Consider the following 27,548-nt stretch of genomic DNA (forward strand, 5'->3'; position numbering starts at 1 on the left):
CGTAGCCTTTGGCGAGATGTTTAAGTGAAAGATATGAGGAAAAGTAGGGTGGAAGATAAATATTTAAATAAAGCAAGTGTTTAAAATTGCTAGGGAAATAGAAGTCAAACATTTAAGTTTCATGGTGTAGAGATTCGCAAAGGCCACATATTCTCATGCAAGGTTGTTCATATATTTGCAAAGACTAACTCTAGTAAAATAGAAATAACCTTCTCTAATGTGAGACGATATCTTTTGCTGACAGGGGAAGCAGAGTTGTGTTTGGTTTGGAGATGGAGACTGGGCTTCAAACCTGCAAGAAAGAGCTGCAGCTGTTTTTGTTTATCTTGGGATAGCAGGCTAGATTCTATATAGTCGCAAGCAGGCCTATATTTTTTGGTTAAAACTAACAACACCCATCTGCATTTTCATTTATTCAACCTCAAACCTATACATTCTGCATTCCTTCTGAGTCTTATTTTTTTTTTTTTTAAGAGTGTTTCTTACCCTGCTGCTCAGGGCTAATTGTTTTAGTTGTGTCTCCCCTCCAGCATACCTGATTGAACAGATACCATTACTTCCTCAGCAGGGATCAAATGCTGCAGATGCCTGTCAACGAGCCGTTCAAACAAGTCCGTTCTGTAGCAACTTGTTAACGCTTAAAACGAGCAGGATAGTGAGCCCTAATGGCCATTCTTTAAAAAGAAAAAAAAAGAAAAAAAATATTTCATTTTGAAACACGCTGCAGTTTATTTCAGGTTACAGCACATAGAAAAGTTACAAAACTAATAAAATGTCAGTCTGGAATTAAAGGTTCAACTTTGTTAAGAGTGAAACATTTCATAGAGCTGACAAGCTAGGAAACAATGCAGAGGAATGAATGAACACAGAAGATAGAGGTCAACCATGAGAGCTTCAAGGATTAAATGAACTGTACATACAGCCGTATTACTCTCTCTGTTTCAAACAATATGATAATGTCCAAATATTCAGAAAGGAATGATATGAAGTCATTTACTTCTTCTGCTTTGGCTCTGGTGCTGTAAGATGAGAGCAGGACCTCTACAAGGGGTTCTCAGAAATAAATATGATATACAGTCCATGCTAACGGGGTGTGCAGGTTTACCAAATGAAATGTACATACTGGATAATAGAGAACTAGTCTATGTCAAGGTCTGAGTCTTCATCGCTCACGTTGCTCTGAATGATGGCTCCGTTACGAAGTGTTTTTGGGACGATAGGGGGCTTCTCCGGCAGCAGGCCGTACTCCTGTAGAAGCGCCTCCAGGTCTACGGCGAAGAAATCCTCCCCAAGCTGGTCGGTGAGCCGCACAAAGTTGCCTATCAGGTCTCCTGCTTTGTAGACGAGCAGAGCGGGCAGGGCGCTCTCTCTGAACAGCTCGCTGGTGCTGATGGCTGAGCTGCGCACGCTGCAGAACTTCACCAGAGGGTATTCCTGTGCCAGGCACATCAGGCAGCCGCTCATGGCGTCGCAGCCGGGGATATCTGGCTCATAGATGTGGATCATTATCAGTGTGCTCTTGTCCTCGTTGTCCAAAGCCTCCAGGAACTCCTCCCCGCTATTGAGCTCATGAACGCGCTCAAAGCGTTTTCCACGGCAGAGCTGGCGCCGCATCTGTTCGATGCGCTGCATGCGGTACTGCTGCAGGAAGTCTTCATCGTCCTCTTCCTCCTGGAGCATGTTGTACTCCTGCATAGTCATCTGTGGAACAAGAGAAAAACAAGAAAGTCACCTAATGTTCAGGAGAATTTGTTAGATCAGATCACAATGAATTCTGTAAAAAGTGAATAGATATCTATGAAAATAAATTGTGTTCATTAGTCATTATAATTGTGTTACTAGTAAGGTCATAAAAAAGATAACATTGACAGCTAGTTTGTAGATTCCTAAGTTTAGGCTCCTACATAGTTTTTCTTAGTGATTCCCAATTCCTTCCTGCTTACTTTGCTTTTAATTTTGTCCTGAAGCTTCTTCTCCTCCTCTTTGTCTTTTTTCAGGTCAAGGTCTGAGCGGCATGTCATTGACAGCTTCTTTATCAGTCTTTCCATTTCCCTTTTCTGCTCCTGCCTCTGTTCCACTTCCAGCTGCTTGTACTTCCTCCAATCATTGATGACTCCCTTTGGACCTGAAAGGGAACATTCAAAATCCATGCTTCCATTTATTATTAATGATCAAAAGGCATACCTCAGAATTCATCACAATTTGTTACAGAAAAACCAAATCCTAATGCTTTTGTTAGGATTTTAGGGGATATATTACCACTAAGCAGTCAATAAATGTGAAAGAAACATGATAAAAATTATCAAATTTGTCTTTACAAATAATAATCTGAAAAGTGTGGCATAAATGTGTATGTATCTTTATTGTATGTATGTATGTGACTTTATTTGTGATCAGATATGAAAATAAATAATAGATTTATTTATGCTTTTGTTATTTTTCCTATAAAGTAGGTTAAGGTTAAAAACACATAACAAATTGCAATTTTCAAGACACTCAATGATGGTCGGATTACATTTAACAAGACCTAGAGACTCATTTTCCCCCACTCCAGTCATTTAATTAAATTCAATTCAGTTTATTTCTATAGCAACAATTCACAACATTTCATCTCAAGGCACTTTAAAGTTCACCAGATCAGAAATTTACTTCCAGCCAGTCATGCAAGTAGAAGTGAGAACTTTTCCAAACAAAATTTACGGTAAAGTCCTGCAACAATGGACTCTGGACAAAAAAGCTTTCAAGGCCATAAAAGAGCTGAAACCAGGGAGTGACACATTTACATGTTTGTGGTTAGTGCAAAGGAAATTTAAATAAAATTTTAATATTTGTTGAAAATAATCACAATTTAGATTTTTGGCTAAATGGATCCTAATTCAGAATGAGAAATTATAAGCAAACAACTGTTGAACTTTAAAGAGTCTTTTATTTGCGAGTGCCAAGATGAAAGACTAAGGAGGTCAGTTTCAGTTAGGCATAATCTATTACGAAACACAGCAAACCTGGGGAAAAAGGTGCTTTTAGTCAGGTTATTTATAAAATGTTGCTTTCCATCCAACAGTAAATATGCTTTTTGAGGTAGAAAACTAATACACTACATAATCCTGAATGCACCTTCCCTTGGGTAAAGCATGGTGGTAGCAGCATTATGCTGTGGGATGTTTACATCTACATGGTAGCTGGTTTAGTGATTGAAGAAAATTCCCAGAGAAAAACTGACTTTAGACTTTATATCAGGGATATTAAACTCCACTCCTGAAGGGCTGGTGTTCTTCAGCATTTAAAAGAAAAACATACAGCTAGAATTACTACTGATTTGTCTGTGTCTGCCGAAGTATGTTTAACGGCTGAAAACTCAAAAGTCCAGAACTACCGGTAACTCCAACTGAGAATCTATGGCAAGACTTAAGCCGGGCTTACACTGTACGATTTTTCGCCCTTATTGGGCCAACTTTCCAGTCGTGTGAGAATTTTTTGATCATGTAGTGTACAGGGGGTAAAGAGGGGAGATCAGCCTCTTACGACCAACCTTACGATCAGGAATCGTAAGGTTGAGATAACATCAAACATGTTGGCCGTCGTGGGCAAATCGCTCAGTGGGCATGCTAAAAAAAAAAAAAAAGGATTTTTCTTCTTCTTCCTCTCAGATGAAAACAAAAGCATGGCAGGGGTGCGAGTGAAATGGAGTTCTTACTGTAAAATTGACAGACCGTAGTAGCCAGGTTTGCTCAGCCATGTCTTTGTCCTAATACGTCGTCGACTCTTCTTTTTAGGGCTTTTAGCACAAAATTGCACAAATTGCCAAGGCAGCGCGTTTCACTCCAGTGAGGTTCATATTCCTCTTCTACTCATTTGGTTTCCAGATAGACGAGTCAGAGTAGCGCCATCTCACTGTGGAGCTGAGTCCGATGTGGTTTTTGGACTTACAATGTGAGCATGTAGATCGCATCAGAGCGTCAGGTCGCACAAGGTGAGAAAATACATCGTGAGCTGTAGCTGTGTGCAACAATTGAAAATAAAAAATAAAAATCGCACAGTGTATGCCCGGCTTTAAGTTTTTAAATTTGAGAACAGCAAAAAAATAAATAAAAATAAAAAAACCTTCAGAGCAGAAATTGCAGAAAAAACATGGGGCTGTATCCAGATGAGAGCAACTCTTTTCTTGGAATATTCTCACAACCATTAATTCCCACCAAGCTGTGCAAAATTTTGACCTGGGCTCAGTAAAAACAAACACTTCAAGAAGCTTGAATATTGCAGCAAAAGCAATACTTTGGGACTGATTGATATGGGACACTCACACCCATCGATGTGAATTTTGCATCCACATTTTAATTCCCTCACAAAGCAATACAACAAATAAATAAACTCATTAAGGATTCACTCTGTGTTACCTGTGTTAACAGCACTTCCATCTGCACTGTAGTCTATCTCTGGCTCAGAGGCACTTGCATCACGGATAGTCTTTTTCTCCCCATCTTCATCTTCATTGTCACTGCCTTCATCCTCACTGCTGCTGTAGTAGTACTGCAGCTTCTCGCCCAGCAACTTGTCATCCAGAGTTGTCATGGCAGCGGCCCAGCTGTGGAAACAAACTAGGAAATATCAGACTATAGCTCTATAATTGCTGTCTGATTGATCAAACTCCTCATATAAACTCACGTGAATTTAAGCTCTACTATAATCCACACTACAGACACCCAAACGTTCATTAAGACAAAGAGAAAAAGCCTATTTGGAAAATAGGACATCAGCTGATTAAACTTAAGCTGAAAGGCCTGTTGGGTGGGTTGCTCTGATCAGTGTAATATGACACTGGAAGCCAAATAGACCAGAAGGCAGTCACTGTAAACATCTATCTTAGCTTTCCTTTTTCTTAAACACTCAATTAATGTGATAAAATTACAATGAAGGTCAGTATAGACACTTTTAACCTTAATGAATATTACATCTCTGTAGTTATTATGGGGTATGTGCGATTAATGAAAGCTAACAGGCCTTTAATAAACCTGGCGATGTTAATCCATCGCAACGTACTCCAGGATTTTAGTCAGTATTTTCTCTGTGTATAACAAAAAGTTAATATTGATTAAAAAACTCTGGAAAATTCCTAACACACCGTTTTAATATAAAGTGGGTATAGCCACATTAGCATTAGCTAAGGGGCTAGCTAGCTCTCATTCTAGACTTAAATGGCACAAGTCGACGAATTTATTTTGTGTAACTAAAACTAAAAAACAACCGTTAGACTAACAAATTTATAGCTACTTACTTTAGAAAACACACAGTAACCGCTTTACAGTAGCGCCTCGCTTAGCCAGCCCTCTATATAATCTGTTTAGCTTGGTTCGCACAAACCACGCCCCTTGCCAATGACGCATTTAAAGAAACTCTGTAAATATGAATTACAAGCCTAAACGCAACCAAAACTTTTCCTTTGTTTTTGAAATTTTTTATCTAACGTTTTTATTTATTATTATTATTTATTTATTTATTTTATTTTTACCAACGGCAATGCTTTGTTGTTGTGGGGCTTCCGTTTAGTGTTTCAGTTCAGTATTATTTATTCCACAAGAAACTTTTAAATTTGAAATACAAACGGAAATAAAAACTTGCCTGAGGATTGAAAGGGTGAAACAGAAGTTCTGCTGAAGAAAAGACTGTCAATAGAAGAGGGAGCAGGAATTGATTTTGTTGTAAGATATATTTACATTTTAAAGTAAAATCAACAGATAAAAAGTAATTAACCTCTACTGATCATCCACATTCCCTTGTGACATTTTTAAATGTTTTTCACAGTAAAACATTTATATTTATATTTGTCTATCTCTTTAGGAGCAACAGATGCGACCAGAAGTAGATTCCAGAGATCAAAGGAAAGAGACAGAGTTCAAGTCTGCTAGCCTATAGGACCAGAATTAGAAAGTATAGTGCAAAGTAATCAGAAGCTCAAATGAAGAGTATGATGCCGCCACACACAATTATTCTCTTTTCTGTACATTATGATCAGTGTCTTAGCATTGATCTGATTCAGTATTAGATTTTTCTTTTCTTTTTTTAATGATTCCACCTATTTATGGTGATATTTTCCTATGTTTAAATAAATTTCTCCACTGTGAGATCAACAAAGTCAATCAAACAATCAATCAATTTACAACTAATTTTCATGTTATACTTAATCCCTCCACCAATTCGCTGCATATTACATCAGTCCTTTACTTGAAGGCCCTGAAAGCAACAACATGACGTCAAAGGGTGAAACTCTGCTGCAGACGTTACATGTAATTAGAAACAATTCCACTAGAGGGCGACGTGACCCTGAAACGCGGAATAAATAGTTTTTTGTTACAAAAGTTGGAACTGCGTTTGGCTAAACCACGCAAATGTTTAGCGTAGCTTTATAAAATATATTTCTGTAGAGGCCTAGAATTAAACAAAAAGAAAACGAGAATAGAATAAAAAAAGGACAAAGGAATAGATTAACACAAAAGGAAGAAATGGAAAAAAAGAACATAGAAAAGTAAAAACAAAAGAACTCAAGAAAGGAAGAAATGACTGGATTATAGAGAAATTAAAGACTAAAAGCAGACAATAAAAGTAGGAAGCCATGACGCAAGACATGACATTTAATTAGATAGATACATATTCTGGGAACTCATGCATCAAATTCCATCTTCCGTGCAGTTTCCTGCACAGGGAAACTGCAGCTTGCAACAAATATGCATTTTTATTCGGGCAGTGATTTCCTTTACATGTTCTACAAAACGCTTTGGGGTGCCAGCACTGTTATAAAACAAAACAATGTAGCTTTAATCATCTAAAAGAAACAGGCTGAAAAAATATTGCCTGAAGATTTGAATGAATGTATTTCTCCAAAAGAGGTTACTTATCTGTTATCTATCCCAAATGCTTTCCTGAAATTTCTCTGAGTTTTCTATCTTTTCGTGTTTTCAACACTTTAATGCTGGTGGGTAATGGATTTATGACGCCCACGCTTCCACATTATTGTTTGATTTTCCGTTCCAGTCAGGGTTGAAGTGCAGGCCAAAATAAATACAGGTTCAGAGATTTCAGTTCATGGGGCAGACACCCTTGAGATATAAAGAACAATAGATGTTACCTGCCAATTTTTATTAATCCTTTACAGCATATTCTGCAGCTAAAATGTACTCAAAACTATTTACCAACAAATACACATCTTTATTCTCTGACAGTGCAAAATTACAAATTTTCAGTCTTTAGGAATTTATTAAAAAAACAGATGTTTTACTCCTCACTGCACTGATGTGTTTGTTCAAGTGTAGGACAGCCTGCAAGATGGCAATGGGAGAGTTGGAATTCTTGCAGAACAGACTGTTTAATCATTTGCTTGTTTTTTGCAGTCACTCCGAAACCCTCAGGCTGAAGAGTAGAAAACATAAACCTCCTGGGTCTGCACATGGTCATAGCTCATTGCTTCGTTCTCTCCCATCGTTCCTATCTGGTTTCTCCTCTGCTGGAACTCTGAACGCCACATAGGGGCACGTCCTGGAGTTCAGGCACACCAGCTTCTTCAGAGTGGCAGAGTTTACGATGTCGAAGCCGACTTTGCCTCCAAATGTGCTGGGCTTCCAGTATTCTGGAGAACATATGGGGTTTCCCAGGAGGCCTTTGAGGGAAAACGGAGCACCCATTTCCACCATGCTTTGTCCAAAGATGGCCCCCGGTCGAGTCTTCTCAAGCAGTAACCCAGGATAAAATTCAAGAGCGTCAATATCACCATAAAGCTCTTCAAGAGTGCTGGCTATCTCCTTGTTATCTGGAAAGAAATAACCAAACGTATCACTACACACATACAATGACATTACAATGTTATGTGACAGATCCAAACAATATCTAAGGTATCTGAAAAATAAACAAAGATGGCAAAAGTACTCACTTTCCGTACTCACTTTCCGTACCGAGTAAAAGTACAGATACTTGTGTTAAAAAATACTCTGGTAAAAGTGGAAGTACTGATTAAACTTCTTTACTCAAGTAAAAGTAACAAAGTACAGGCTTGTAAATTTACTTAAAGTATAAAAGTAAAAGTAGAAACCACTTTTTTCATGCCGTTGCCTACATTTTAAATGGATGTCTGCCAATAGGACTAGATCTCCGTTGTGTTCATTTTCAATCATCTCGTCGTCCATGCTACTATGCTAACGCCACCGCCACCAAGCTGCAATGATTTGCCGCGAATGAATACCGCAGAATCTGTCAATTCATCTTGTTGTGGTGCGTCAAATGCAACGTAGATTCCCATCCAATTAGATTGAATTTGGTATTGATGAGGTGAAAAATAATAAACGGTAACTCCATTGAAATGATTCAAAACTAAAGTAACGAGCCAATTTTTTAAAATGTAAGGAGTAGAAAGTACAGATATTTGTGTAAAAATGTAAGGAGTAGAAGTAAAAAGTCGCCATAAAAATAAGTAGTAAAGTAAAGTAAAAATATCAGAAAAATCTACTTGAGTACAGTAACGAAGTATTTGTACTTCGTTACTTCCCATCTCTGAAAATAAACATGCGAGTAGCAATACTATAAGGTGGATCGTAGACTGCTTGAGATTTCTAAACTTCTGAATACTACAGTGAGCACTGTCAGGGCCATAGTCCGGAAGTTGAAAGAATATTATTTCACCATAAACCGACAATGACCAGGTCTGACCAGGATTTAATATAATTATCAGAACAGTTGTCAAAGAGCCAAAGACCACTTGTGGAGAGTTTTAGAAAGACCTAGAATTAGCAGGTACAATTGTTTCAAAGAAAACAATAAGTAGTGCTTTCAAACATGGCCTGTATACAGCATGCACAATCGCCATGCAAGAGTCCGTTACTGAAAAAAAAGCATGTTGAAGCTTGTTTAAATGTTCCTGCTCAGCATTTTGCACAGTCTCCCAGTATTTTACAGACAAGCCTGTGAAATACTGGGAGAGTATAGTCTGGTCAGACCTTTGGATGTTTGGAGGTGGGAACATCATAGTGTGGGACTGTTTTCAGCTTATGGTACTGCAAACTTCAAATAATTAAAAGACGGATGAAAGGAAAAATGTAGAGACATTCTTGATAAAAATCTGCTGCCATCTACCAGGATGATGAAGATGAAACATGGGTGGACATTTCAGTAAGACAGTGATCCAAAATACTCAGCCAAGGAAACTCAAATAGTTTCAAAGAAATAAAATAAAGCTGTTAGACTGGCTCAGCCAATCACCTGACCTGAAATTCTATGGAAAGAACTAAAGATCAGAGTTCATAGAAGAGGCCCAAGAAACCTTCAAGATTTGAAGTTTGTTCCCACCTGAGCAATGCATGCAACTAATTTATCTATACAGCAGAAATCTTGGAGCTGTCATTGTCAACAAAGCATTTTGTACAAAGTATAAAATAATTTCAGTACGTGTGTTCAAAACTCCTTCGGTAGCACCTGTAGAAATATAATAACTGAAAAAATGGTGACGTGTTCAATACTTATTTCACCAGCTGTATCATAGACATTACTGGAAATGCATTCATAAGTCTTGAACTTTTTCACACTTTTTTTCAGGACAGAACCAGATACTTTAGAGTATATGGGGATTCCATGTGTTGGCAGAGCCAAAAAAGGGTCATAATGATGAACTGAAGGAAGGAAATGAAGTGTTTCATCACCCAGGAAAATATCTAGTCATAGGAAAGCCCATCTGGCATTTAAAGCTCACTGAGAACATGTGGAAGAAAGCGTACTGTCTAGATAAAAGCAGCATGTAACCTTCGTTTCTACATGCAAAAGCTTTTGTCTTGGAGAAGACATACTGCACATCACACTTAATTAGGGTTGGCCCGATAAAACATTTTAATTTAGGATATGCTATAACAATATTGCAGCTTTGAGAATTGTCCGATATTAGCATGAATCCTATCAGCTGTTATTACTTAATTTATTCTGTAGGATGTTAGAAAAGGCTTGATCGATCAATTTTACTAAAACTAAAGAAAAGGAACTAAAGTCAACAACAAAAGGTATGAAAACAACTGCCCCATGTAAAATTAACCCATGAGTTACAGAATCTTTTAACAGAAGCAGAGTGTTTCTATCATCATTAAAATATCTGAGATTTTAGATGATAAAATCTTGTTGGTTTTTTTGTCTAACATCGGGCTGACATCTGATATCAGTGTCCGATTGGGATATCCCTACCCTGAACACACTGTGTAACACTGTTGTGGCAGCTTTTTGCTGTGGAGATGCCCCATATCAGTTGAGTTAAAGTAATGGGTGGAGTTAAAAAGAGGGCCATTCATAAAGAGAATCTGTGGGGAGCAGTGAAACACTTCAGACCAGACTTGAAGCCCATCTTCTAACAGGAAAAAGATCCTAAATGTTCAACCATAGCTACAATTAAATTGTTCAGATGAAGCCCATTTGTGTTTCAGCGGCTCTGTCAAAGTTTCTATCTAAATCCAAATAATATAAATCTTATTTAATTTGAGTGAACTTAAGCTATTATGCAAAGAACTAGCGAAAATCTAATCCTACAGATATGCAAAGACCATACATACATAAATAGATTGCAGACTAAATGTTGTTTGCAAATAATCAAAAAGAAAGCAGAATTTTCCTCCCATATCATGTATAGATAAAATTAGATTTTATTGATTAAGATTTCCATTAAAATAAGCTTAAATGCAAGGTTGTGATGGGTGAAAGTGAAAATAGTTTTTTAAACTGGTCAAATCCTCCACACAGCTAATCTTTTCTGATCTTCCCCTAAAACTGCTATAAGAAAAAGGCTCAAATCTTGTTTTTTTGTGTGTGGCCTAACTAACCAACAGGTCATTTACCTTATTTTACATGTTATTCCTCTGAGAATATAGTGTCACTGGCCCTCTGAGCTTTCAAGGAATCTTTCAAAAATGAACCGATGAGCATTGCTGGTTTAGGTCAAACCCTTTCTGGCCTCGTAAAGTGAGCAATGACGTTTTAAACACTCTCAAATATTTTGGACCCTTACTGTGGTGGCTGCAGTTTATTTGGCCAAAAGTCTTTCCTGTTTGCAGAACTATTGGACATAGATCACATCCCAAAGCATCAATAAAAAGTGCATATTTCACTTACATAATCGGAGCATTAGAATTACTGACACAGTCATTAAGATGGTTTCATTGGAAGATGTTAAATCTATGCTTTCGCCATAAAGTAGATGCCTAAATGATTAGATTATGTGTATCTAATTAGAGAAAGTCAGAAGGTCAGATGGTGATGAGGCTGAAATAGAGAAAAAAAGCAGAGGTTTCTTTGACAGCTGTCGGAGACCCTCTGGTGGAGCTAAACTCGTTATTCTAAGGAGGAAACGTAGGTATTGTGTAAGTACAAGAGTTGTTAGAAAATATTGAATCATATCTTATTAAGGAGATGGAAGCTGTCAGCCAGTCATGGTTGACTACCCTTGAAACAAACTATCTGAATATATCTATCCCCTAAACCAGTGTTTTCTAAAAGATCAGTGAACTACGAGCTTTATCCAGCTGTGGGTCTCTAGTGTTGATTCCCTCAACACCTCAGGCTCAGCCGCCAAATGCAACTCCACTGAAGGGATGTGTTTTCTCCCTGTCCTTAATATCTAAACTCCTGCATCAAAAACTCTCTCAGCGTCAGGAAGATTGGGTTAGAAAGATTAATACATGAATCCAACCATTTCTCTGGTGCCGAATTAAACTGTTCCTGTTTCAGCCAACCTCTGCAATTAAAGAGCCTAAATAAGATGAATTTAGAAGTTATGAGCATTCAATTTTAGATTCATTGTCATTTTGCCTTAGACTGGGCAACAACAAATGAATTAAAACAGCATCCCTGGTATTTACGTCTTTGTCACTAAAACTGTTTCTGCCTGATACTAATATCAAAGTTGTCATTAGAGTCTGGGGCTGCTGGTAACAGGTGTGACTGTGGTATCTAGCTGGCTCTAGGGCTGCTTAGCCTTTCAGCTGAAACAGGGCGTGATGCTGGAATGTAGGTAGTTAATGGTTCGACAAATCCCACCCGAAACCAGCTTAAACAGGCTTCACAGGGGTTCTGCTTCAGGAAGACTCATCATGCCCAGGAGGAAAACTTGTTTGAGCACAACCTTAGCAAGAGTGCAAGAGGGTGGGTTATGTAGGTTTACAGGGGGCAATAAGCAGTCCTTGACTCAACAAATAAGCCAGACATTCTCACAGAAAGCTGGAAATTCCATTCTTGATGTTCTGAGTCAGACCTGTGACAGCAGTGGTTTTTCTCACCGGTGAAGTCTCTGAACGACGTGTACGGCTCCAGGTTAAAACGCTTCCTGTACTCATTGAAAGGCTGGACCCGAAGCTGGCGCGACTCCTTTATTGTTCGCACGGCAACATTGGTGACAACAGAGTTCATGTTGTAGCCTCCACCGATCTGCAGGGAAAACATTTAAAGATGATGAGGCAATGTTTAAGACAAATGGTATATTTAATTTAACAGAATCCGTTTCTGTTTGCATTTTTTGTCACTCATGCCACATCTGCAGTAGCTACATCTATATGCTTGTTTTTCACCTTAAAGGAATAGTACACCCAAAACATGATTAGCCTTCATTTTCTACTCACCCCCATGCTGAACAACACTCTGGAGTACTTTTTTGATATCTCAAATGCATCTGGAGATCTGGGAGGCTTCTTGCTGTCTGCTGACATTCAAATAATGGAGGTGCCCAGCGCCCGAGACAGAAAGGTCCATAAAAGTCCACAAAAAACGTTTCAATATTCCTCCATACTGCTCGTCCAATGTATTCCAATTGTCCTGAGTGGGTAGCATCCAGAATTTACTCGAAACGAAGTCATTTAGAATGTTTTTAGAGCATAAACAGTAATGTATAGGATTTCCTGAAAGCGCGCACATGCGCGCTCACACGCTACGGAAGCCGGCAGACCAAACCTGCGCATTCAGCTCGGCAAAGAACTCCTGCTCTTCCTCAACACTGAAGTCCTCAGACATTTTTCTTTCGTTGTTTCTTTCTTTGCACAGGTAAACAGCACATTTCTTCTTCTACGCTTGCATTATTGGAAGAGCAGACGCTGAATGCGCACTTTCATCTGGTTTGGTCTGCCGGCTTCCGTAGCGTCATGAACGCGCTGGCGCGCGCTTTCAGGAAATACTATACACTACTGTTTATGCTCTAAAAACATTCTAAATGACTTCGTTTCGAGTAAATTCTGGATGCTACCCACTCAGGACACTTGGAATACATTGGACGAGAAGTATGGAGGAATATTGACACGTTTTTGTGGACTTTTATGGACCTTTCTGTCTCGGGCACCGTAGACCTCCATTATTTGAATGTCAGCAAGAAGCCTCCCAGATCTCCAGATGCATTTGAGATATCAAAAAAGTACTCCAGAGTGTTGTTCAGCATGGGGGTGAGTAGAAAATGAAGGCTAATCATGTTTTGGGTGTACTATTCCTTTAAGGACTCAAAATACCTAAATTGAAAACATTTAGCAGCAAAATTTATTTTATAAATTTACATCAAAATAATTTACTTTTATAGAAACAGTTAATTTCTAAATGAGGAAAAAAAGGGACTGCATTATCTTATTTCTAGTGCATATCTAATTATCCTATATTTACATGCTCAAATTAAGGGCAGTTGTTCTAAGAAATCTCCACTTAACTTTAGATAAGTTTTTGTAGTGCAGATCTAAATTGAAGGTAGAATGGGAGATGCATGTGCAGCTGATTAATGCTGAGCTCCTGAATGATCCTGTCCTGTCAATATATATAAGTCTCTGAAGATTTTATCAGACCATTTATTGAGCAAATAATTAAGGTAGTTCTGATAAAAAAAAAAAGGTGGTCTAAATTGGTTTTTGCATCTTTTTTGCCCAAAATATTCACTCCCCGATCCAAATAATTAAAACCAACTTTTGGATCACTTTCATGGAGACCGGTGTATGAAGTAAAGCACCAAGGCAAGCAGACAGTTTCCACTAACATTTGAGTGACACTTGATCCCTCTTAGGAGCCCAGTGAACTCCAACAGGAGATGTAAGGATGCAACCCGTGCAACAGGTCTTGTGTAAAAATTCCTCTGTCCTCAATATCCACCGTTAATCATCTGCAGTATTATAAGAAGATGGAAGCAACTTAGCCACAAATCAGTGGGCAACGTAATCTGATTGAGCGTGGCAAGCAGATGCTGTGGTTGATATAGATCAAGGACTTTTTGCAACTTCAATCTCTACAGACCTCTAAAGCTCCCAGCTAAGAGAAAAGCATAAAGAGTCTCATAGAAGAAGTTTCAACGGTGGAGCAGATGTATCCACAACATACATGAACAAATTTAATACATAGCACTGTGTGAGGTGGTGAAAAGCAAGCTGCCCTGGGTTTCTAGAGCAGAACTCATAGCAAGAGGTTTTGAACAATTCAGTGCTCCCCACTTTCTGGAAACAGTTTAGAGATTGCCTTTTCCACTTTCTTCATGGCTGTGCAAACATTCATGAGGCATGGATAAGAAAGAAATCTGACCTCAACCTCATAGAAAAACTTTGGGATAAACTAGAGCAGAAATTGAGAGCCAGGCCCTCTAACCAGAAATCAGTCTATGACATCACAAATGTGCTCCTGGGAGAATGGTCCAAAATTCCTCTTGTGAACAGCCTTTTCAGAAGACTTCAAGCTGTTACAGCTGCAAAAGCAGGACCAATGTCATATTAGAAACTATGGGATATCACTTAAGTTCATTTGTGAGTCAAAGGGAGAGAAACCACTTAGCAATATACTGCTGCTGTACCTAGTAAAGAGTTCAGTGAAAGTTAAAAAAAGATCAATCAGAAATTATTTGCGAAAACTTTGCTCTTCTTATGCAATAAAACCTCCTAGAATCCACAAGCACGTACTTGGGCTTCCTCTTGTGTACTCAGATGCTTACTTAGGGCGTTGTCCTACATTAAGCGCCAGAATATCTTTCAACCATTTTTTTCCTTTTACTTCACTTGTTAAAATTTTTATCATCTTTAAAGGACAATGCAGCAAAAAAGGGAAATGCAACACATCACTGGCTTGTGACCTTCCCACAATTGGAGATAAACTATAAGATTAGACATTTGTTACAACCATAACAGGCCTAAATCACCAAGATAATTGGCCCTCAGAGCTTCGGCATGTTAGTTGTAGATTGATACCTGGCCAGCAGGTTGCCGTGAGAAGGCATCCACCAGCTTCTCCACGCCATAGTATGTGAGGACAGATGTGTTGAAGAGGAACTGCGAGTACGACAGCTCGTCCCCGTTAATGTGGAAGCTGTCAGGCATCAGGGGGTGCCAGTGATAGAGCTGGCTGAATTCCAGCGAGATCCGGTTCCCGTACTGAAACTGGGACTGAAACAGCAGGGAGGGATCAAACTTGAGCTTCAGTAGGTAGCCGCTGAGGTGCTGCACGTAATCCTCTATGACGATTCGTATGGTCTCACCTGGAAGACAGGGAGAGAAAACAACAACAGGGATAACATGAGGGTAAACTCATGCAGCAGGATGCTGAGTTAACATCAAATGAACGAACATAAACATTAAATATACAAACGTGACAAAAATTTGCTACTAGTAGAAAAACGTACGAAAATTAACCAAAACGTGAACGATTAAAAAGAAGACAAGGATGGTTTGATCATTTCTGCCATGGCTTTATCAGCTGAATAATTAGTCTTATGTTCTATACGTACATTTAGTATATTAACTTAAAAAAATTATATTTGCAAACAAAGTAGATCCAATTAAAAAACAAGCCTGCTTGAATCTTACCCAGGAGCAGTAAAGCTTTCAAGACATCAGCTATTAACCCAGAGGGCTGCTTACAACCACAAATTTGTCCATATAAAGACTGTGGAAGAAAGGCAGACTCATCTATTCCCAGCAAACCATTTATATATATATTAAATTAATACAATTTATTCATATTGGTTTGAAGGGCTCATCATGCCTGAAAACTAGTCTGAAAACAAATGCTTTCTAGCCCAGAAGTGACCTTTAGCATGCTATGTTTATGCTGTAATATATTACACTGGTTCACCACTCTGCTTGCACACAGGAACCCCGTGAACCGCATTCTGGTTCTTTTTGGTCACTCTAATTAAATCACACCAAAATCTTTAGGTCTTTCTGCTTAGTCTATTTCCTACACATAGATGCTGTTTGCATCAGAGCTGTGGCCATTATAACGACGTTCTTCTTTCTCCAAGTAGTTTGTTCAGTAGGGGCAATTTGGAGGTGTTTGTCCTTCCCCCGAGCTGGTAACCCTATTTTAGAGTGATAAAATTGCTAGTCCAGTGCTAACATAATTAAGTTGTCAAATTGGCATTAGGGGTCTGCCGTACTTCAAAATCTCTCAAGACTAAATGCGCTACTTGTCACCACCAGGACGTTCCCAGTTGCAATTTAAAGACCTCTCCAGGCAGCGCTGAAGTGATACCCATTTTGGAATATTCTCCAATGTTAGGGTGAAATACTATTCTAGTGTAAAGGGGGGGCTTAGCTGTTGAGCTTACTGAAGACCAGACATCAGTACAGAATGTCAAGCTCACCTATGATGATGAGGCGGGTGGTCTGGAAGAGCTGCTCGTCATCCCAGGTTGGGTGCTCTGCTTTCAGGACGTCACAGACTCTGTTATGCTCTCTAAGCCACAGCGTGGCATACAACCCCAAACCAGGGAGCAGCCCGAACACCTCCTGACCAATGGCCATCTGTCTCTCTGAAGGGATCCCAGGAGGGTAGCTCATCTTCACAGGAGCATCAGCTATGGTAGGGGGGTACATTTCTCCATTGATTATCTGGTGGAAAACAATAACATATTGTGAGACAAGATATATTTGGTTAATTAACTATGCTCTCTTATTTCTGACAGTATATCCATTTAAAGAAGCCCGTTCAGCTGATTTCAAATGATATTGCTAAAAATTAGGATAAATAATAGGAAAACACCATTCCCTAGATTTAAAAAAAAAGAAATCTATTTTGTTCTGTTTCATATGTAAAAGCAAAGATGGTTTCACCTGATATTTCATTTTTCCATCTTTAAAAAGCCTGAGCTTGTGCTGACGTCGCAAGTTGTCTCCATAAATGTGCCCCGCGTCAACCTGCGCGAGTCACAGAACACAAAATAAAACAAAATTAAAATCCAAATGGAAGCAATTTTAACAAATGCCAGGCATTATCTGATTCACTTTATAAGTTACTAAACTTTCCAATGTGTTTGCTACTCCTGACAAGGCTCTCTAAAACGTATCTGATGCCAATGAAATTATATATTTTCTGTTTTTTTGCCTTCTCTACAAAGTTTTATTTTTATATTTTTTTGTTGGACTAACCCCATGCGATAAAGCCTTAGTGAAGCCCACACCCATGCTATTGTATGTCTTGAAGAACTGGTGGGTGAAGTGCTGAGCGAAGAAAGCAAACATAAGATTGGAGCCCTGAGGGTCGGGTCTGAATGTCCTTCTTTTCAGCAGCCTCTCAACCAACACCTCGGGGTCAGGGAGCCCATTTCTGCCTTGGCAAAATGAAAAAAAAAAACACATTACTCACAGCCTAAACATGCATTACCCCACAATGAATTATGCCACCAGTAGCAATAAAAAAAAAAGCCTCAGCTACATTCATTTTACAGTTTAAGGGTTACCAATAACTGATCCTTCTGTTATTAACAAGATAGTAATACTGTGGACCTTTCAGGGAAAGGAATTATTATCCTCTTAATAAATATGCTCAAATTAAAGCTGTCTTTTCACAGAATATCAGTCTGAGTTTATACTACATAGTAAAAGATGCATTATTTCTTGGCTTTTGCAAATCTTTACAAAAAAACTGCAAGGGCAGAAAAGACATTATTATCATCCTTATATTAGTATCTTATAAAAGAAAACTAATATAGGTTCTGCAATACATATTATGATTCAATATACACTTTAACCCTTATAATATATAGTTTAGATAATAAAAAGGTAATCTTACATTTTTTTGTATTTGATTTTTATGTATTAAATCTGCTTTATTTGAGGTACATAAAAATATTTTATTTGACCTTATTTAATTTTACTTTAGTTGTTCTTTTAATAAAGTGCATTTAAATTAACACTGCATGCAAAATATAATTTTTCCGTAAAAAGATTTTACAAAGGGCATGCTTCGGCCCATGTACCGAGGCCTTAGTCCTCGAAGTGGATGACCCAGGGCCGGGTCGCCCTTTGCTGCATGTCTCTCCCCCTTTCTCATACCCCCTTTCCTGTCAGCCTACTGTCGAAAAAAAACAAGCCACTAGTGCCGTAAATAAAAATAAAAAAATTTACAAAAATTTAATTAATTTTCAGTATAAGAGGCTAAGCATGAAATGGGATCAGTCGCATTGGAACAAATGTTGTGTGAGGCAATTTTTTGCCTGCATTTTATTTTGAATTGAACAGTAACGTAAATATTGCTGTGATTATATTCTGTATATTGTTCAAGCTGTTTGTTTAAATTGCTAAAATTTGAATAAATATATTTTGGGGAAAAAAAAACTTAAAGTAGACAAAAACTGTGATGGCTCACTATATGGTGATTCCACAACACTTTTTACAACAAATATAAATTTCAATCAAGTCAGCATTTGGGTAAATCATTGTGGGCAGAGGAGGAAATTACATTCCCAAACAAATCAACAGATTAGGAAAGTACAGGTATGAATACCAATAAGACTATTTTTGACAATCCTTATTGTCTACCTTTGACGCCCAGAGGCGTGGGGCAGTCCTCAGGAACAGGCGGCAGGATCCTGGTGTAGTAGCTGAGGTTGTAGTAGGACTCCCAGCTGAGGTAGCCATATTTTGAATTGAAAGTGGGAGGACTGGGAATCAAGTTGGACCTCACTATTTATAGAAGGAAAAGGGTTGGTTGAAAAATACAAAAAAAAATGACTGTGAAGGAATTTGTTTCAACTAGCTTCTGACCTGTTAGAATCAGACGCATGAGGGTGTCCCGTAAGAAAGTGTTGTTGATAATGTCCCAGAGCCAGTGGAAGTGGGTGAGAATGTAGTGCACTACATCTGGACTAGGCTTGAGGAACTGACGCACCCGGGTCCATAATTCCGCTTTAATGGGGGGAGGTAGAAAGGGAGAAAAAACACTTTAGGCTGGAATTGAGAACAATTGGGACTGAAGGGTGGAAATGTACTCCACATGGCCTAGTCATTATGACACAGTCCACTGTGGTCGTTTACAAAACCTTAATGGCGGAGCCCACCCACATTTCTTTATTCACTGAGTTCAAGAACCGGTTAAACAATATGGCAGTTCATTGTCATTTCTGTACCACAAATCCTAAACCCTGCCTAAAAGAGCTTCAACTTACTTCCAACTCAGTAAAAATCCCAAACATCGTGTTTAAGTTCTTTAGATTTTGATCTAATTAGGGAAGGGCAATTAATTGCATTAGCATAATAATCGCAGTTTAAATAAATTCAATTTTCAAATTGTAGTGGCACTTTTTTTTTTTCTTTCAGTTTTGGTCACATTACTTTTAACAAGTGTAAGACAGTAAATACATGTCTCCAGGTCTTTAGGTGGTGAGAATTACTTAAAGGGGGTTTGCTTCCTCACATAAGGAATAAGAGAGCTGCAGGCTGACCCATGCATGCAAGTACAGGTAAGCATTTTTCACCCAACAGTAACAGTAAAGTCCTGAACAATGGACAAAGCAAGCTTTAAGGGTCATGAGAAAACTGTAACCCTCGAATGAAATATATGCATGTTTGTGGTTAGTGGAAAGGAAGATCAGATTAAAACCAAAATAGTGGTTAAAAATAATTGCATTTCATATTTTTGGCAAAATTATTCAGCCCTAATTTAATTTCAGGAGAGTCTCTACTTTTGTGTAACTGTATCTGTGCTTAGTATACTGAACTCCATTGTTCCAGGGAAAAAAATTCCAGAACAACACCTGAACCATGGTTGAATGTGACAACTGGTACTTCAAAGTGCAAGCTAACTAGCTGATATGTAAGAAGAAGCATGTTATGGTCTTTCCCGATACTCTAAGGAAGAGTTCTGAAGAGAAGCAGAATGCTTTTAATCTGACAAGCTAAACATCTTCCAAACCTTGTGGTAGATAACACTTATAAACCTAATGTCCTTTTTAAGGAGTGGAAATTCTGTTATGAAAAGAACATTTCTGATAACGCAGACATATGCCTTCTGCAGTGATGTGATCATCTATAAACCATAACTCTATGTCAGGAGACTTGAAATTTAAGCTTCTCTAACATCACTTACTGAGAATAGCTATTTTCCTGCAGCTTGTTAAAAAATCTAATTAGTTAAAGATGAATTTTACTCAAGCATAAGTAGAAATATGCTTTAATAAATATTCTTATTTTTAATCTAATATGTGTGGGGTACCTCAAGGCCCCATTCTGTTTTCTTTAGATATGCTTTCTTTGAAATGAACAAGAATAAAACGTAAATCATTATATCTGAATGATCATATCTCCTAACCTGCAGCTGATTCATTTTGCACTTTTCCATTTACAAAACTCAGCTTCGATAGGCAGATCTGCTCAGAAGTAAAGAGCTTTTTGCTGCTAAGGACCACATTCCATCCATGTACTTTAGAAAAACAAATCCCTGCTTTGATTACATCTTGGCTGGATCCAAGCGCATCTCTATTTGTTGGTTTTGATAAATCATCTATATATCAGATGATACTTGTACAGATAGATCACACTTCTGCTGGCCTGTCTGCCCTCGCTTTCTGTTCATTTTTAGAATCCAAGTTAGGATTTGAATTTAAGGCTATGGGAAAATATTTTCATCTAACCTGTGTCACCATTATGCCCCAGTAAGAACTCTAGGGTCCAGAAGTCAACCACTGGTGCAGAGCATTTTTTTTTTAAATACAAGTGCAAAACAGAGGAAATACCTGCCTTCAACTATCACAGCTAATGTATAAACACTGATGATTTATGAGACTGATGATCATTTCATGGCTAATTAAAAAACCCACCTCTATTTTCTTTATTTTAGTTTTAGTTAAAAATAATATCTTTCACTTAACATTATAGATGTGCATTTGTGTCATTTTTGTGTAAAAGAACTAAAGTATCACAGCTTTATTACAGGATCAGTAAAGGTGGTCCCTGACTAAACTCACAAACCCTTCCTGTTATTGTCATACTATCGCCAGGTTTTGCACGTCATCTTTTAAAAAACAAAGTTTAATATTGTGAGCACGACCTGAAAAACGTTATTTGAGCGTGTCTACTGATTCCTTTTATTTCATAAGGGATCATTTCAGTCCTCTCAAGCTGTTCATCCTGTGCAGTCATGCTGTCTATTTCAAATGACCTGCTGTATTTTTCTGAGCAATGCATAAGTGTCTTGTTAGGGTGAGATACACAAACCATGGCCATAGTTATTGAATTCTAAATAATCCATAAACTTGTTTGCAACTAATTTGAACAGCAATAAATAGTTTTATGAGTAAAATGATAAAAAAAAAATCCTAATTAATGCATTACATGGGTTTAACACTGCAATGCATGTGTCAAGGAAAGTACAAACAAATTATGATTTGGTGCAGTATTTTTGAGATATTATAGCAGCTTTCTTAGTCAAGTTCTCCACTACCAAATGAAAAAGGTAGTAAGGTGGGAAGGTGGTATAGCATCAGGACTAGCCATTGGTCAAAAGATTAGGAGCTTAAGATAGTTGAGCCTCAATATTTACGTGCTGTTTAAAGAAATAACATAATTTTTTTTGATTGTTAGCGTTTGCTCAGACTGTTTTTTTCCCCTTACTTATATCAGCTATAATTGTGAGCTCTGCCATAATGACCATCATTAGATTTAAAGCTAAAGGGGGATCCCCAAAGTATGGGGTCTGGTGCACTTCAGAAAAGAAAAGCTGTCATGAAAAAACATGTGGAAATAATAATGAGAAATCTCAACACATCAGCCAGGATGGTAAAGCTTTGCCGAAAATCACTCTTCCAACAAGAGGGCAGCCAAAAGCAAACCTCCAAGTTAGTGGCAAAGTCAATGTAAGTAAATGACCCTCACTGCTCTAATCTCAACCTCACAGAATATTTGTGGGCACAGCTAGAAACCAGTGTTGGAGACCAAGGTCTCCTACAAACTTATTTCAATTTTAACTGTTTTTTCTTTTCTTTTTTTTGAAGAAGAAGAACTGAGCTGAAATTTTTGTCAAACTTGTCAAAAGATATCCATATCCACACATTTAGCACCACCCCTCTCATGTAGAACTTCTTTAATCTTTTATTCCTTATTGTCATGGTTTTGGTTCTGTTCAAATTTTATCAAATTGAGTTCTTAGATATTTCTTGTTTGTGTCAGTCTCTTTCCCTAGCTCCCTTCTGGCCTCTATTCATACCTACTCCCAATCTACTAATTATCCTGGTCTTTGTTTCTCTCTCTCATATATTCACCTCCTGTTCAGTCACTCTTTGCTGGTTTGTCCTCATTTCTTTTTACCATGCAAAGTTAAAGGTAATTTTTACACATGGTATATACATCAGGTTTGATTGGAGACCACAGCGGATGGGTGTTTTGCAGTAATGAGAAGCAGACCAGTTCAAAGCAGCTGAGTAGAAACCTCTGGAGAAGAAATCAACAGACAAACCTATGATCCAGCTGCTCTTCTGCTGGGTGTTCCAAAAGTTTTTCAAAATATTTGGTCTAGACAAGGAACCATAACTCTGTAAGCCAAAAGCTTTGTCATAATATTACAAGAATCCATTGTTATTTTTTTAAGGGTCCTTTTGAGAAAGGAAGGCTTCAAATTCCTGAGAAGTGTAATAATACAAGAGGAAATGAGAGAGTTAGGATGTCTTTAAGGATGAGGGGACTCACGGATTGTGCAGTTTTGTCCGTAGTAGCCAGTGTGAGTGCAGTCACATTCGTACTTGTCCTGGCCGTGGCGCACACAAACACTCCAGTGTTGACAAGGCAGATAACAGCATGGGTTCACTGTGGAAACGGAAGGAAAACGTCTAAAAAAACAACCTCTGGTCGAATAGTGAAAGTGGATCAAACCAAGATTATAAACAGATTTTCTACACACTCTCATCACATCACACCACCATCATGTGCTGTTAGAAATATTTAGCTTTAACAAAAAAATAAATCTGTTCAAGGAAAAGATGTATGAAAAATCAAGTGCAAACGGGTCGAATAAGTGGTTGATACTTTACTGAACCACCCTTTGAATCCAATCCAACATTTAGTCCTCTTGTTTACATGAATACCATCAACTTTAGAGAATCAAATTCTCAGGAAATAAGGTCCAGCTGTCCTTGTAGGATTTTTCCAGTAATTTTTTTTTTTTGTTGCATTAGGTGAAGCCATAATTTTCATCATTGTGGTAACAGCTCTACTCCCTATTTTTCGTATATATATATATATATATATATATATATATATATATATATATATATATATATATATATATATATATATATATATATATCAAGATAACCTTACCACAGAAGAATTGTTAAAGTTTAAGTGACACGTAAGAATTACAGTACTGTAGAAATATGTCTCTTAGACAGATGTGAGGTCTAAATATTTGTCTTTTATCTTCCCACAAGGGAATGATCTCATTCAAACTTTTTTTTTGTAATTATATTTAGTGTATTTGTTTTAAAACATTGGACAGGGTTGTAGAATCTGAGCTGAATCTGTGTATAGACAGCAAAATCTCATTTGCTGCTAAGGTGCAATTTCATTTTTATTTTTAAAAAGCCTGAGGCCTTTTCAGGATCACTTTCTAGGAAAATACAGGGAATGTCTTGAAGCATGCATGTGCAGGGAAGCTCTTAATCAGCAATAATTAAGTTTAGAGGTACCCAACAGATTCTTTCTTTGAAAAAAACAGATCTTTCTATTAAAGCCTTTGAAACCAGGAACACTTCAATGTAAAACTTGGGACATGGCAGTTTGAATAAGGCAATTCATTTGAATTTTGACAATGCAAAAAGCAGATAAGTAAAATCATGACCTTGAAAGGAAATAGAAACCATATAGAATTCAGACGTTAGTTTGATCTAAACGTCAAATTTCTTTGGTTTAACTGCTTCCTACTGACTCAGTCCTTACACATGCAGAAGAAACAAACAACCGCAAAGACGTAAAAGATAAACTATGACTAACTGCAGTGTGTCTTTAAAACATGTAATAAAACTTAAGCTTGGAATTATTTATTTATGTAAGACAGTAAACTTTCTAAATTAATCATACTGGGTTTGATGTTACATTAAGAGTTTTTAGGGGGGGAAAAGGGTAAAACAGATTTTTTTTTATCTGTAAATCAAAGGACTCCCACTTAGTTTAAGAGTGAGCAAAAGCTTTTACTGTGCAAAATGTGCATTGTTTTAGGCTGAGTTTCGAGGGAAATATTCCCTCTGCTGAATCTTGCAGACATTTTTTTAACACTACCACGACAAACGTGTGAAAAACTTGTTTGTCGTTCCAAAAAAGGGTTTAATCTAATTGAATTTCTGCTGCAATAAACAACTACCGGTAACAGGCTTTTAAAGCTTTTACTTGAAATTAAATGAGTGAGGCAGAAATTTAGGAAGAGAAAAACTCTGTGGAGTTAATTTTTTTCCAACTTTTTTTTTTTTTTTTACCAAACTTCATTTGGTAAAATGAGACATCAGGTAAGACTTGACAGGAAATGAAATCGGCTTAAAAAAAAAAGTAACTTGGATCTTTTTTATCAAATAAAAGTGTATTTCACTGACTACTTCGTCAATATTTTGTATAAGCTCTTTTCACTAAAATTAAAGCTGAAATCCTTTGGTAGCTTTTCCTAGAAATTGAATTTTCCAGATTTTTTTTTTTCACAAAATGTTCAAGCAGTCGACTGGATGAATGTATTCTGCAGACATCATCTTTCATTGAGTTTCACAGAGGGGATGTTCTAACTTGTGATTTTTCCAGAAGTGAAATTAAACTGCATTGAATTGATGTGCTTGTCAAATTTGTACTTGTTAGAAATACCCGTATTTTCCATTTACTAAAGTATTAATTATCTAAGAGAAAATTTCCAGGTTGTTGTAATAACAAAAGTTTCCCCACCATAACTACTGACTAATTCACCATCACTAATCTTTTTTTTTTTCAGTTTTGGTGTCTTGGCTTGTAAAATGCAAACACATCTTTGGCCATTAACTCTGAAGGTAATGCCTACCTACCAAGCTGGGATATAGCATGCCCACACAGGAAACAGGAATTGTTTTTTTCCCCACTATTTTTTTTATTCACGAATCCAACAAATGAACATAATGAGTTGATCACTAACCTGTGGTGACGCTGGCACCCAGACTGAGTTTTCTAAAAGCTTCCAACAGTTTCCAGTCAGTGTATTTAGAAAAGCTGCAGACCATTGGCAGGTTTAACGTGGATGAAATGCATCAAGATAACATTCACTGAGGATTCAATCCAACTTGTTCTTTTTTACAAGTCAAGTGAAACAGCATTTGGGATAAAAGTTACATGAAAAAGCAATGTTAGTTTATAGGGCAATTTAAACCAGAGGGGGAAAAAAAGAGGTTGGGGGAGGGGAGGGTTTTTTGGCAAGTCCACACACGCTCCTGACAGAAACCCTCATAAATTATTGCCCAGTGGTGCAAGTATGCGCACAGGGTTTAGTTGTGTGCTAATGACCTATAACACATCTTAACATTTCAAATGAAAATCTCTTCTTTAAATGGATTATTGTTCACTGCTCATGCAAGGAAATCTTCAGTTTTGTTTTCCTCTTTGTTTGGAGGACACTTATCAGATCAGAAACTTCACCTGGCAGCTATATAAACTTACACAAAGACTGATTTCTCAAGTTCCAAAAAAGGGTTTAATCTCATTGAAATTCTGCTGCAATAAACAACTACCGGTAACAGGCTTTTAAAGCTTTTACTTGAAATTAAATGAGTGAGGCAGGAATTTAGGAAGAGAAAAACTCTGTGGAGTTTTTCAAACTTTTTTTTTTTTTTTTTACCAAACTTCATTTGGTAAAATGAGACATCAGGTAAGACTTGACAGGTAATGAAATCGACTTTAAAAAAAAAAAAAAAACTTGAGGAATGGCTGAATGTTGATAGCTTCACCTGAGGGCAAGATGCTATCTTGTCTGCATAGAGGCGTGAAAATGGTTGTTTGTACAAGGCAGGAAAAAAAAACAAAGATTCTGCTTAAGAGAGTCCTTTTCCCACATACAAGCTTTTGTTTTAAAGTTAAAAAGAAAAACTTATTCTACCACTGGCTTTAATGCTTTTTGTCCTTAAAGTTTTAAAAAAACGTCCTGAGAGAATTTTTCATGTGAAAAATTACTTTGAAAGGAATTAGTATCAGAAGGACCTTTTTTTATTTTTCAGGTGTTCTTTTATTGCCTTTTCAGTTTGTTTTATTTATAGCAGGACTTTTGCTTGATTTATTGTTCCACTTAAAGCTCAAAAAGATAACGGTGTAAAGTGTCCATGCAGGTTTTAATGGGGGAGAATCCTGTCAAGACCTGCATGGACCTTTAATGCATTTGTTTTCTTGCCAACAGGAATGCTGAACACCCCTTCAGTCCAATCCATCACGTTTGGAGAAAGTCCTGATGAAACCAGGAGGGATAATAAAAACACAGGCTTCCATTTCCTCTGATTCAAACTCCACATGCGTTTCCTGCCATGTTCCAAGCTCTACAGAGACTAGCTATGGAGACTAACCTCTCACTCACCTGTGCTGGTTGTAACCTCATCCCCTTGGCATCCAGGCTCCCACAGGAGCATGAGAAGAGCACAAATTGATCCAAGAACACAAGCTTAGAGAGGGGAAAATGGTAATTTAATGTGCTTTAAAGCAGTTTAAAAACTCATCACATTCCAGCAATACTAATAACATCTAAAGTGAACCCTGTCTGAGCCCCTAGTGCAATGCTGATACAAGAGGGGCACAAACAGGGGCTGCGAGCGCATACACTTACCTCTCATTACAGCAGCCTCAGTTCAAGACCATGTCATTCCAACTTCTACAATATTAGGGAAAGAGCAACAATCCAGACTGGAGTGGAGATGGGAGCAGACTGAAGCTCAGAGGATGAAAGAGGGAGATTTGAGCAACAGGAAAAGCTTGCAGGTTACCTCATTCTTTCTGAGAAATGCTGTTCCACTACTTCCCATCTAATAGGAAAGGGGGAGAAAGTGGATTGCAGCCTCAGGCAACAACTCTTTATCACCCTCTGCTGGTGGGCCTTAATTACTACTGCGTTATTTCCTTATTGCATATCAAACCTCTGCAAACATTTTTTCAGTTATTTACTGCATGTTTTGTAACCTTAAAGTCTTGGGCAATCAATAAAACATATAAAGTAAGCATCCAGGTTTTATGCAAAACTATGATTTAGAATCAGGTTTCTTTGAGTGAACTTAACCAGGAATGATGTGACCTCTGATAACCTTAAAGTGTAGAAATCGCAATCACTGCAGCAATCTATCA

General features: G+C 37.7%; 1 protein-coding gene across 1 annotated transcript; it reads right to left on the minus strand.

The window, feature by feature from the left end:
- Window positions 1-704: 704 nt before the first annotated feature.
- Window positions 705-27,214, minus strand: pdcl (phosducin-like). The gene is made up of 14 exons (XM_038275043.1): window positions 27,037-27,214; window positions 26,791-26,874; window positions 22,914-23,030; window positions 18,999-19,139; window positions 18,774-18,917; window positions 17,382-17,563; window positions 17,067-17,150; window positions 16,598-16,844; window positions 15,204-15,490; window positions 12,288-12,435; window positions 7,444-7,798; window positions 4,395-4,582; window positions 1,944-2,125; window positions 705-1,701 (listed from the first exon to the last, which is right to left on the minus strand). Exons 1-14 carry the CDS (start codon window positions 27,041-27,043, stop codon window positions 1,138-1,140), a joined length of 2,730 nt encoding a protein of 909 aa, XP_038130971.1. The 5' UTR covers window positions 27,044-27,214; the 3' UTR covers window positions 705-1,137.
- Between the last annotated feature and the right edge of the window lie 334 nt (window positions 27,215-27,548).

This window comes from Cyprinodon tularosa, unplaced genomic scaffold (assembly GCF_016077235.1).
Source record: "Cyprinodon tularosa strain WSP-4 unplaced genomic scaffold, ASM1607723v1 ctg94, whole genome shotgun sequence".
Classification (NCBI taxonomy): Eukaryota; Metazoa; Chordata; class Actinopteri; order Cyprinodontiformes; family Cyprinodontidae; genus Cyprinodon; species Cyprinodon tularosa.